At 41.8% G+C, this 12,279-nt stretch overlaps 1 protein-coding gene and 1 pseudogene across 4 annotated transcripts in view; one reads left to right on the top strand and one right to left on the bottom strand.

Annotated features, from left to right (window-relative positions):
• Positions 1 to 698: 698 nt before the first annotated feature.
• Positions 699 to 804, bottom strand: LOC112869750 (small nucleolar RNA SNORA1; annotated as a pseudogene).
• A 4,962-nt stretch (positions 805 to 5,766) lies between these two features.
• EML6 (EMAP like 6) overlaps positions 5,767 to 12,279 on the top strand; it is a 282,419-nt gene continuing 275,906 nt past the window's right edge. For 2 of the 4 annotated variants that reach the window (XR_015249223.1, XM_086701101.1), the window contains exons 1-2: positions 5,767 to 5,999; positions 6,791 to 7,519. Coding sequence is in view for 3 of the 4 variants with exons in the window: in XM_086701101.1 (XP_086557227.1) it covers positions 7,323 to 7,519 (197 nt within the window). In the remaining variant the exon portion in view is untranslated. The remainder of the gene's footprint in view (positions 6,000 to 6,790; positions 7,520 to 12,279) is intronic. The other 2 variants (XM_025931862.2, XM_086701100.1) reach the window with 1 other exon arrangement.

The raw sequence follows: 12,279 nt of genomic DNA, 5'->3' as shown, positions 1-12,279 counted from the left end.
TCCTTAAGCTGCTATACCTCCAGACTTTTTATGAGAGAAACTTTTTATTTTTGTTATTTTTAAAGTCAATTTTTAAGGAATTTCACATGTGATTCCTTCTACTGCCAATCACTTTGGTTCCTCCAAAGTCAGAATCATAATCTTCAAAACAGCCCCTTTAAAAAGAACTTTTGTTCAATCCGCAATTGTCACTGTCAGTCAGTCCACAATTGTTTCTTTTGGGCTTCTTTTGATCTCCACTTGAAAATGGACATACTGGGGCGCCTGGGTGGCGCAGTCGGTTAAGCGTCCGACTTCAGCCAGGTCACGATCTCGCGGTCCGGGAGTTCGAGCCCCGCGTCGGGCTCTGGGCTGATGGCTCAGAGCCTGGAGCCTGTTTCCGATTCTGTGTCTCCCTCTCTCTCTGCCCCTCCCCCGTTCATGCTCTGTCTCTCTCTGTCCCAAAAATAAATAAACGTTGAAAAAAAAAAAAAATAAAAATAAAAAAAAAAAAGAAAATGGACATACTTCAAAAATTCCCCCCTGTAATCTTTGGAATCCAATTTCTTCAAGCAAATTACTTTAGGGCCCTAGAAGTCAAACTGTAGGAAGCACATTGATTGCTATTTTGGCAAATGACCTAAAATATAAGTATTCTTTAATTGTTTTTAATGTTGAAAAGTCTTGTTACTTCCACTCTACCCCATGGGCCTAGCAGAAAATGTTACAGGTCTCATTGTCACGACTGCAATAAACTTGCTGTGATGGAAGAAGCATAACTTGTATTTCAATGTAGCCACAAAATCTCTACCTTTTTAAATGGCTTATTTGGGGTCCTTAGTCATTTGCCATTAAAATTCATTATAATTGTCACAAGTGCTAAACAATGCCATTAGGTTCTTTAATGCTAAGAATGTCTGTTGCCTTTACACTTACACAATTTAGCTGTGTATAATTCTGATGTTATACTTTGCTTCTCTATCAGTATATATAGATACTATTTCATTTTTTCTGGCATTGGAGGTTGCAGGGCAGATAACTGAAGCCAGCCTAATTTCTTTCCGTACCCATCCTCCATTTTTGTTTCTGGCTAGATCAAAAAACATTCTTTTCCAATCTTCTATTAAAAAAAATTCAAACATGCAGAAAAAGTTAAAAAATAGCTAGATTTAGCAATTGCTAATATTTGCCTTATTTGCTTTATTTCTCCTTATGCATATGTGCATGTGTGTGTTTGTATGTATACAGATAACACTTCTTTCTGAATCTTTTGAAAGTAAGTTGCCGACATAACATTTTACTCCTAAATACTTCAGGATATATTTCCAAAGAATAAGATTTTCTAAAAAATAACGAATTCCCTAATATCCTCTAGTGTCCACTTTGTGTTCAGATGTCCCCTATTATTCCTTCTACCCACACTATCTTTTGTAGCCTTAAAAAATACCAAAAGGACCCAAGATCTAATCACATTGTATTTAGTTTTTGTGTCTCTTTAGTCTCTTTTAAACAAGAATAATTCTGCACTTTGTTTTGTATTTTTTGTTGTTTCATGCATTTACTTTTTTTGATGAGGCCAGACCAGTTGTGTTGTATCCTCTCCTATCTTCTGGCTTTACCTGATTGTTTCCTTGTGGTTTCAATTAACTTGTTTGTTCACCTATCCCATATTTTCTGTAAACTGAGTTAGGTGTTAAGACATGATTAGACTTGGGTTCGATATTATTTGGCCAAAAATATTTTATGCAGTATTTCATATAGCATGATATCAAGAGGTAGAAGATGCAGTTTGTTCTGGTATTGGTGATACTAAACTGTTTTTTGTGTGTATGAAAAATAACTATATTTTCCAAAACAAAACAAAAACTTAGTAAGAAAAGTGACCCTGTTTTACAGTTTTGCAAATCTCTGAATATCTGGTTTAACAAAAGATGGAAGGAAACTTACATCTGCCTTGGCAGTCAGTCCACTGAAATATCACATATCATGCAGCCTCTGGAAAACATCACTACACTCTCCTGCAAGAATGAGATTTCAAAGACCAAATAGTGTCTTAATATTAGTATGGAAATAGTTTTGACCTTGCGGACCCCTTAAAAGCCCCTCAAGTACTCTTAGGGGTTCCTGGACCACACTTTGAGAACCTCTGCTTTACATTCAACCGACTGACAAAAAAATTTTTTATACTAAACTGTTTTTTTTAAGATTTTATTTTTAATTAATCTTTACACCCAATATTGGGCTCAAACCCACAACCCTGAGATTGAGTTGTATGCTCCACTGACTGAGCCAGCCAGGCACCCCACTGATACTATAATTTGTTTGAGATTTTGACCTCCAGATCTTTCCATTTAAATGTACATAATCTGTGAGAGTGATTCTTTAGCATTACTCTTTCATCTAATCATTTTAGTATACATTTACGACCTTTGTCTGCATCAATTACATCACTGAATAATTTTCTAAATCTACCATTTTTCTTACCTTTATTAGCTGGTATCCTTAGGTAAATAGCTTTCCTTTATCAACTGAGGATAAACCTCAGTTCCCCCCAAAACACACAATAAATGCTTAAACATTTCCCTTTAATTACTAATTGGCAGAGATGGTGCAATAGTTCTCTCTAAAGTTCATGAATGATTTTGAAGTATTATTCTTGAAGTTAAATAATTTTGCCTCCATGGAGACTTTATCATCTTTTTTTTCCTAGTATACACTGTATGCCTTTAATGTGCAGATTCAGTTAATATATTACTTTATTTCTGAATACTTTTTCTGTTCCATTTGTTGACTTTTCTAATTTAGGAATACCAATGATCTATATGCTGGATTAGCTTTGCTCTCTTAAGCATCATCTATTTTATTTTTTTAATGTTAATTTATTTTTGAGAGAAAGAGAGACAATAGCGAGTAGGGGAGGGGTAGAGATAGAGAGGGAGACAGTGAATCCCAACCAGGCTCCACACTGTCAGCAGAGCCTGATGTGGGGCTTGAACCCACAAACCATATCATGGCCTGAGCTGAAATCAGGAGTCAGACATTTAACCGACTGACCCACCCAGGTGCCCCTCATATCTCTTGAATCTCCTTTTTCTCTCTGCATTTCTTGTGATAATTTCCAGTGTTTTTTCCATACTGGTAATTTGATTTCCTTTTTTTTGTTGTTCTGTTGTTTCAAAGCTATTCACTAGATCTGAAACTGTGTTTATATTTATTTTTTTAGCTTGGCTTTTATTTTTAGTATCCATCTTTAAGCTCTTGGTATTTTGTTATTGTGTTACTTTTATTATTTAAAATAAATTAAAGTTTATTTATTTACCTTGAGAGAGAGAGAGAGAGAGCACATGAGTGGGAGGGGCAGTGAAAGAGGGCAAGAGAAATCCCAAACAGTCTCTGTGCTGTTAGCATGGAGCCCAACTCAGGAATAGCTCAGTAACCAGGAAATCATGACCTGATCTGAAATCAAGAGTTGGATGCTTAATGGACTGAGCCACCCAGGCACCTCAAGATCTTGATATTTTGAGTTCATACTATAACTAAATTCTTCTTTGGTAGACAATCTGCTTTTTTGACATAAATTTTCTTCCAGATGGGGTTACATAATGTAACCTTCAGGATCTTGGTTTGGATTGGTTATGCCCTGTTTTGTTGCTTGTTTGATGGGACAGCTCTTTCCAGAATCATTTATTCTGATACGCTGTGCATGAATTTTTGACATACTTCCTACTTTATCTAGGAATAAGTTAATCTTCTTAGAGTCATAGTTTGGTGGCTGGGCATTGTTTTGTCTACTTTTCTATAGTCTAATATTGGAAAAGGATGGAGTAGGGACAAGGGTGAGATCTATTGGGATTCAGTATAGCCTCTGCTAGGGGACAGGCCTTTGCTCTTTCTTGAGAGCCTATGAAACATCCTGTTCCACAGCCCTTTCCATGCAGCCAATTATGTATCTTAGTTCCGTATATTTTGGCTTATTCCCCTGGCTCTGCAGTCCCCTGATAATGGGCAGGTCCTGATGAAACTTTTTATTGAAAGTCCTATTGAAGACTACTGTTTTTATTGTTTTTCTCCTTGTCAAGGAAAAAAAAAATCAACAAATCAACAGCTCTCCATTATTTTAAGGATATAGTGGAAACCTCTAGGTTCAGCTCCATCCACAATCTAACCTTTCAGGTTTATGTGCCCTTTTCATCTTACGTGAATTCTCTCACACGGATTCTATTCACTGTTTCTAAATCTATGTTTTCCTACATCTATCTTTTTATTCCATAGACCCATGTAGAGTGTTGTTTATCTTGATAGATCTCAATTCTACCCGTACTTCCTATTTCCTCCATGAAGTCTTTCCTGACTTATTATAACTGGAAAAGCTCTTCATCTTTTGAATTCCTGTATAGAATCTATTGTCTCTACATAATTCATTGGCAGTGTTTTATGGTAAGGCATTACTGGTCATTTATATTTTTGCTTGGTAAGGCATTACTGGTCATTTATATTTTTGCTTATGTCTCAAATCTTCTTCAGGAATTTTGTTTTTGTTCTTGGTAGTGCCCTTATCTGCACAATGCCACCTCACATATTCGTAGATTCCTGTTCCCTTAAAAATAACATTGAAACCAATTCCCATCTTCATTGTTGCAGGCAGCAACTGCTCTTCCAAACTCTGGCACTTCTAATCTTCTGGAGGCTTTCCTACCGCTCAGAGGGCTGTATTAAAACTTGAGGTAGTTGGGGGCGCCTGGGTGGCTCAGTCGGTTAAGCAGCCTACTTCGGCTCAGGTCATGATCTCACGGTCCGTGAGTTCGAGCCCTGCGTCGGGCTCTGTGCTGACAGCTCAGAGCCTGGAGCCTGTTCCAGATTCTGTGTCTCCCTCTCTCTGACCCTCCCCCGTTCATGCTCTGTCTCTCTCTGTCTCAAAAAATAAATAAACGTTAAAAAAAAAAAAAAAAAACTTGAGGTAGTTGAAGAACTAGTTAAGTGGTTGCAGGAGAGCTCAGAGAGGAAAATAAACGATATGCTCCCAATATCCCTTCCATCATCCTTTGAGTCTTTAGTCACTGGAATTTTGAAATCTCTTTCCACAGGTCTGCTGTGGTCCCAATAAGAAAATGGGCTACTCCGGAATTCATAGTTCACTTTGGGTAGTGGCATCCACAGACATCCGTGTTTGAAGGCCAAGGCTGGTTCTCACCTTCCCATTTTCAAAATCTGGTTGTCCTTCAATTCCCCAATCCCGTCGTAATTTAGGAGGTAGCTCACGGAAGGCTCTGGTTAAGGCAGAGTGAGCCCACATCCCCCAGCATTTTTCTTAAATGTGGCAGCACCGCACTTTAACAGATTAGAACCCATCTGAACAAAAAAGAAAACTGAAGTAGGAAACAAACTTGGGCTCCAGTCGGCTAGCTAGAGTAACCCTCAGGCACTGGTGCAGAAGAAATTCTCGAGGTGGGCCATAGAGATTATCTCTACTCCAACTCCACTGCTCTTCTCCATAGATACACACGCACGCACGCCACCGCCTCAGTCACTTAGGGATCGCAGGGCGGTTGACAAGCGTTCGCCCTTGATGCGCCTTCCTCTGCTCTGCGGGAGAACAGGAGGCACCACCGACGCCGGTAATGGCCTCTGCACGGCCCCCTCTGGGCGTGCGGAATCCTGGGACTTGTGGTCCAGCTCCGAGGGCTCCCTAACCGAGTCGGCATTGAAAGGACTACGATTCCCAGAACGCATCGAGGAAGGGAGAAACCTGGGCGGGGAGAGAGAGGGGCGGCCCCAGGCTCTGGGGCGTCGCGGTTTCCAAGCGCCGTGATCTCGCCTAGTAACCGGCCGCCGCGGTTCCCGAAAGCTGCGCTGTGGCCCCGCCCCCGGAGCGCCCGCTGGAGGAAGAACCCGTCTCCCGCTGCGCCCCAGTGACGAAGCCCATCCTCGGGTGCGGGAGGTGGGGAAGGGAGGGCAGGCAGAGGATTTCGCTCGCCCGTGCGCGATCCGGGACGTGCTGGCGGCGCCCGCTCCGAGCAGAGGTTAGAGGCGGAGAGAGCGGGGATGCTCTGCAGACTAGGCTGGATCCGGTGTGGGAGGAGTGCAGGACGTTGACAGCGAGGCAGTGCGCGCGGGTCGGGCTGTCCCTGGGGGCTGGCATTCCCTCGGACCTGCGGCAGCCGAAGCTAGGGTAGTGTGGGCGCACGTTGTTGGGGGGTGGGGGGCGCGGAGTGCGTCCCGGCCCCCACCCCCCGCCTGGCTAGAGGCTGACCTTTGAGCCCACGGGTCCCCGTAGCTAGTTCAGACCTTCGTGAAGCGGGGCACTCGATTTTTGCCACTTGTTAATTATTTAATTTCTTCGGGACCAGGAGCGTTAGTAGGTAGCGCTTTCCTGCCTCCAACTGCACTAGTGTCTCGTTTCCTCCAATTCAGAAAAATCTTTCATGACGCTTGCACTTGGAGTTGCTGATTAGTGAGAACTGCTAAGTTCTTCATGATTTTTTTCGGTCAAGAGAGGTTTCACGGAGGATGTGATTTTAAAATATTTACATGACAACTAATTGAAGCATCTAAAAAAAATGACCGTTGCATATTCACCCTGATTTAATGGGGAAACAGCAAGTATTCTCTTCAATCATATCAGCAACGAGAAGCATTTTGGGCATATTTCATATCATTAAGGAAATGGATCTGGAGGGAGAAGGAGAATAGTTGACAATTAAAAAAACAAAAAACAAAAAACCTTGGTTTAGTCTGGGGATCATTTTCTTGGACTGGTGACTGATACAAAAAATCTGTTTCTTTCTTCCTTTCTCCTGCATCCTGGGTACAGACTGTCAGTTTCGGATCCAAGGATGGTGATGGCAAAGCTTGCCCGGGTTCTCTGTCAAATCAAAGCTGTCACAGAATAAATCCCGTTGCCTGCTGCGAAGCCCCCACGCACTGCAAACTTCAGTGAGCGAACTGGGTAATCAGTGTTTGGATATGCAGATCCCTGATTTAAAAGGCGGGGTGACCCCCCCAAGAACCTCTCCTGGGGGACGAAGCCCGCAGGTGCAGTGAGGCGTGTGCGTGCGGGTGTTGGCGCCCGCGAAGACGCCTTGCCCGGGGAGAGGGAGCCGGGGCGCCCGGCGGGGTCTGGCGGCCGCGCACTGGCGGCTCATCTCCGGCGGCGGCGGCGGATGATGGTGGCGGCCGGCGCACTGGGCTGTGTCTGTGCGTCGCCGCGGAAATCAGCGCCCAGCGCTGCACACTGAGTCCTTGCAGGTCCTCCGCAGCCCGAGTCTTGGCGAGGACAGACCCGGAGCGCAGGGGCCGCGGACCCGCGCGCGGGGGAGCCGGGGGACGAGTGGGGTCGGCTTATCATGGCGGATCGGACAGCTCCCAGCTGCCAGCTCCGGCTGGAGTGGGTGTACGGGTACCGGGGTCACCAGTGCCGCAACAACCTGTACTACACGGCCGGCAAGGAGGTGGTCTACTTTGTGGCTGGGGTCGGGGTGGTTTACAACACCCGAGAGCACAGCCAAAAATTCTTCTTGGGACACAACGACGACATTATCAGGTAAGGAGGTGGCCCGAGGTGGTGGGGAGGGGTTGGTATGGAGATTGGAAGCGTGGGGAGAAGGATGACCAACCTGGCTTTGCTGGGGTCAGATCTAGGAGCCCTGTGGAGTAAAGGATTCTCTCTGGAACTGCATGGAATTACATGGCTAGGGCACACACAGGGTGGGGGGTGAAGGTGGGGAGGGAGAGATTTCTTTCCTCTTTATTCCTCTGGAAGTCTTTTAAATCTCTAAGGAGTTGAGTGTCCTGATGTTTTTTTTTTTTTTTTTTTTTTTTTTTTTTTTTTTTTTTTTTTTTTTTTTTTGGTGTTCATTCCTGCTACAAGTGGAAGGATCCTGGGTAACCATCAAACACTTCTTCCTGCCCTAACTAGGTAAATGTAGGACCAGTAATCTGAACTGTGGGTGTCATCTTTGGCAGGCTCCTCAGTAGGTTCCTCAACAAGCAAGAGGATTTTAAAAAATCTAGAAGAAATTTTTGCTACAGGTAATTTGGAATCTTCATCCCAGATGCTTTGAAACTGGAAAATTTCTCCACTGGGTGGGGAGTTTGTTCTCTAATATTTCACTTGGCAGTGTTTTAATGCAAAAAAAAAAAGCATATTTATACACTAAATGGATGCTTCCACAACATCACTGAGGTTATGAAAGGCTGGCAGCTGCAGGAACCACAAAATCCTACCAGTTAGTCCCCAGAATGACCAACATCTGCCGGTGAATGGCCAAGACTGATTAGAAAAACATGACTGGATAAATAGCCTTTTTAAGGGGCCCTCCCCATCAAATTTTAGAGGGCATATTTTGATTCTTGGCCCTGTCCTCTCATCTCTGGACCAGACGCATTTTCCTCCAGCTCTTGTCAGCTGCTTGTGTGACCCAACAAGGTGTGGTCCAGATGCTGTTCACAGGGAATCCCATGCAGCCTTGGGCAGTCAAGGAAGATTTCCATATGGGAGCCTCACCCACAGGGCTATTGACTTGCTGAGGGCAGACTACAACTGACAGCGACCATATTTGTCCCTTCCAAACTTGTGTGTTCACTGATGTAGAACTTCTGTCACATTTTCAGAATATTACCACTGTGCTCTAAGTTTGCCTTGCAGAGAGAAATAAATGGTTATGTGGTATAATGTAATGGTTTTGATTTCTCCTTGGGGAGAATGGTTCAAACATCTCACTGCCTCCCCCAATGTTCTGCTTATTCTAGAGCTTTTTTCTTTTTCTGAGCCCTAAAGTTGAAAAATTGTTACAAAATGTAAAAACTTAATATTTACAAATACAGTAAGGTATATATTTTAAGAAAATCTTTTGACTTTTAGAAAATGAAGATTTTAAGTACCTGGAGCTCTATTCTTCCCAAGATTGGGTGTTACTGACATGTAAAACTTTCTTAGTGTCACATGTGAGAAAATCGCTTTCTTCTTTTGCTCCTTAATACAATAATGGTTGTGATTGGGGCATCTCTCCTAGATCTGTCCTCTGATTGCCAGGCTGATTATTAAAGTCACAGGTGCAAATGATTAAAAGTGACTGGTGAAAAGGTTAGATGTTTAAAAATTTAAACCGATTATGTTTTCTCTCTGTCTTTCTTAATGCGGTGCTTTCCATTACACCATTGAAAGAAGATGTAGCCCTTTGGGGGAAGGGAGAGAGTGGCAATTAAACAGAAAATTCCCTGGGGTTAAATGATATTATTGTGACAGTTCACTGAACTACTTTGAGGATTGGAACTCTTCATCTTAATTTTTTTCTCTGATAGGAAAAAAAAATGAAATGCACTGTTGAAGCTGAAGGTGGGAAAAGGGTGGAGTTGCAGTAAACCTCTGTTCTGACAGACAGCTGGACTAGAGGGGTTGCGATGATATATGGCTTAATTAAACACTCAGATTTGAAGAAAAGGTGAAGGAAGTTGTTTATATGACTGGGTTTGCAGGAAGCCTCAAGTGATGCAAAGGAAAAAAAAAACGATTTAGCTTCTGTCTATTATGAAGGCAGTTGTATCTTTACACTGAATAGTGGCGTAGTGGTAAGCCTGCCTTCAGAGACTGGATTTTACTGCTAAATGTTTCATGATATTTGGGTCTGAATATGCACAGGTGAGCAGAATTCTTTAATATCCACGTATGTGTTTGCACATAGAAATAAAATTAAGTCCAACAGATTAAAAAACACAAACCACAGATCATTATGTAATTAAGAGCTGTAAAATTAGACTGTTTATGCTGTTACTTTGCTTTATCATAAATATGTATATATGATGTATAGACATATATATGTATGATATTAGACATATATATATAGACATATATATGTATATACATGTGTCTATATATACATCTTTTTTTTGGTGAATGCAGTACACAAACCATGTTTGTTTTTATCCTTAGTAAGTGAGACTCTAAGGTGCCATTTCTTTCATAATTTTATTCTCAGAAACACATTTGATATTTCAAATTAATATTGTAAATTGTTGGGAATATTCATGTATTAACTTGTGGATTTGGACAGGAAAATTATACTCTTTTATCTTTATGAATTTCAACTCTGCGTGTTCCTGTTCTACTACTGATTTCCCACTGAACATATTGCAGTTAGCTATTGAATGAGGAGCACTATAGCTAAGGTTTTAGTGCAAAAGTGTTTTGGGTTTTTGGAAAAATTACATGAATGTCCAAGCTCCTAACTCTTAATTCCAAAAAATGACATAATGTTAAGTAATTGTCTATTTAGCTTTTGCCTTAGCTTGAAAGATATATTCATAATGCATGTATTTCCTACTGCTTTATTATGCAACTTTCTCTAGAATATTAACTAGAAAGCAGCCCAACAAATATTGATACCACATTCCATTTTATAAAAATGTGTGACCTCTGAGCTCACGATGAACTTTAATAATAATGTAGGATTTGGCAGAGCTCATTAGAGCTTAAGCGTATGTGTCCTCCTGTTTTGACAGACTATGTGTTTAGGTCAGGTTTTTTAAAGCGTTGATATGTGAAGCATAATGTGATTTATTGGATGTGGAGGCTTAGTTTTATTCTTTTGAATGATTACCCTTCAATACAGATAACAGATTAGAGGATGATGCCGTATTTTAGCCCTGATAACACTGTGACAGGACAGGTAAATACTAAACGCAGTGTTCGCTCTCAGGCTAACAACAGGGCTCAAATCAGGCTTACAGGCAAGGCTGGTAATAGAAACTGGAATAATTACTAACTTGGTTTCTACTTCAGGGAGCAGATCATGACACAGAAATGGAGTAAATGAAAAAAAAGGTCATGAACACATTTGCTCTCTGTCACCTCCCTTCCATTTTCAGTGACTCCATTTAAGACATTTGTCTCCTTACTCTGGATTGGTATATTGTTTCGGACTAGTTCCCTCTGTTTTTCTTTTTCTTTTTTTCCCCCACTCTCTTTTGCAAGGGAGGTTTTTCTGCAGTACTCTTTTAGAGGGAAGTGTATTGACTTTGACTTTGCTCACACTCACTTATGAACCCCACCATGCTGGAGTCATCCCAGTGAGGGGCTTGACCACTCAGGGCTTTGTTTATTTGTGAAATGGAGGTAATAATACCTCAATTGCAAATTGTAACTTTTGGAAGTAATGTATGCAAATGGTTTAGCCTGGGACCCGGCCCTTAGTTGGTATTCCATAAATGCTCTTGGTAGTGGTGGTGGTGGTAGTATTTGATCAAAAGCACACACTTAAACCACAAACAAAACAGATTCTTCATTGTCCACAGGCTGAAGCTCAAACTCCATAGCTTTCCATTCCCTGTGGCTCTAACCCACCTTTCTACCCTTATTTTCTCTTTTTAAATTACATATTGTTTGCTTCCCACTTGCCATTTAATAAGATTACTTTGTCCCTTCCTGCCTCACAATGGAATGATTTATCTTCCCGTCAACCCCTCTTCCCAACAATGGCACAGTGATGGGTTGTCAGACGGGGTGATTTTAAACTTTGATCTGCCACCGGTTGGGTGACTTGGGGAAATGACTAAACCTGTGTGAGCTTCAGCCATTATCCGTAAAACAGCTTCTCATCTATAAATTGGGGATTTAAAGGTATCTACCTTGTAGCTTGTGGCGATTACATACAAGGTGCCCCACTGTGTTTAGCAAACAGTAAGTGCCCGCTGCAGGGGGCCTGTAGTCCTGCACGGCCCCATCTGCTTTGGTTTTACCACTCCCAGGAGACCTTCTACCATCCCTAGATGAAGGGGTGCCTTGCATTCCTAAAGTTTTGCATCTTTCGTGACCAGTACTGCTCACTTAATATGTATCATTTAGTACCATTCTTTCCTTCTGAATATTTTCATTGATAAGTGTATATAAGATCTTTGAGGATGAGAATCAATTTAATAACCAGAGCCAACATTTTTTGAGTGCAGACTCAGCACTAAATGTGTGTACAGATTTACCTTAACCATCTTCTCAACAACTTCCTGACATCAATACTGTTGTTAGCCCCAGTGTACTGATGAGGAAACCAGGGCACAGAGATGTTGAGGATCTTGCCCATGGTCACTATTTAGCAGGCTATCAAATGGGAATTGGAACCCAAATCTGATTCCAAAATTGCTTCACTGTTTTACAAACCCTTTATTTTTCTCAGTTGCTGTGGTCACTACCACTGTGCCTTGCTTCTAACGAGTACTTAGGCAGCTTTTTGCTTCTTGTAACTCTGTTTATCAGTCCGGTGCTTTATTCAGGAGCATTTGAAGCAGATTGCTACAACTTAGTCTAGAAAT

This window comes from Puma concolor, chromosome A3, assembly GCF_028749965.1.
Source record: "Puma concolor isolate L17-30 chromosome A3, mPumCon1.1.hap2, whole genome shotgun sequence".
Lineage (NCBI taxonomy): Eukaryota > Metazoa > Chordata > Mammalia > Carnivora > Felidae > Puma > Puma concolor.
This window is presented reverse-complemented; position numbering and strand designations above follow the sequence as displayed.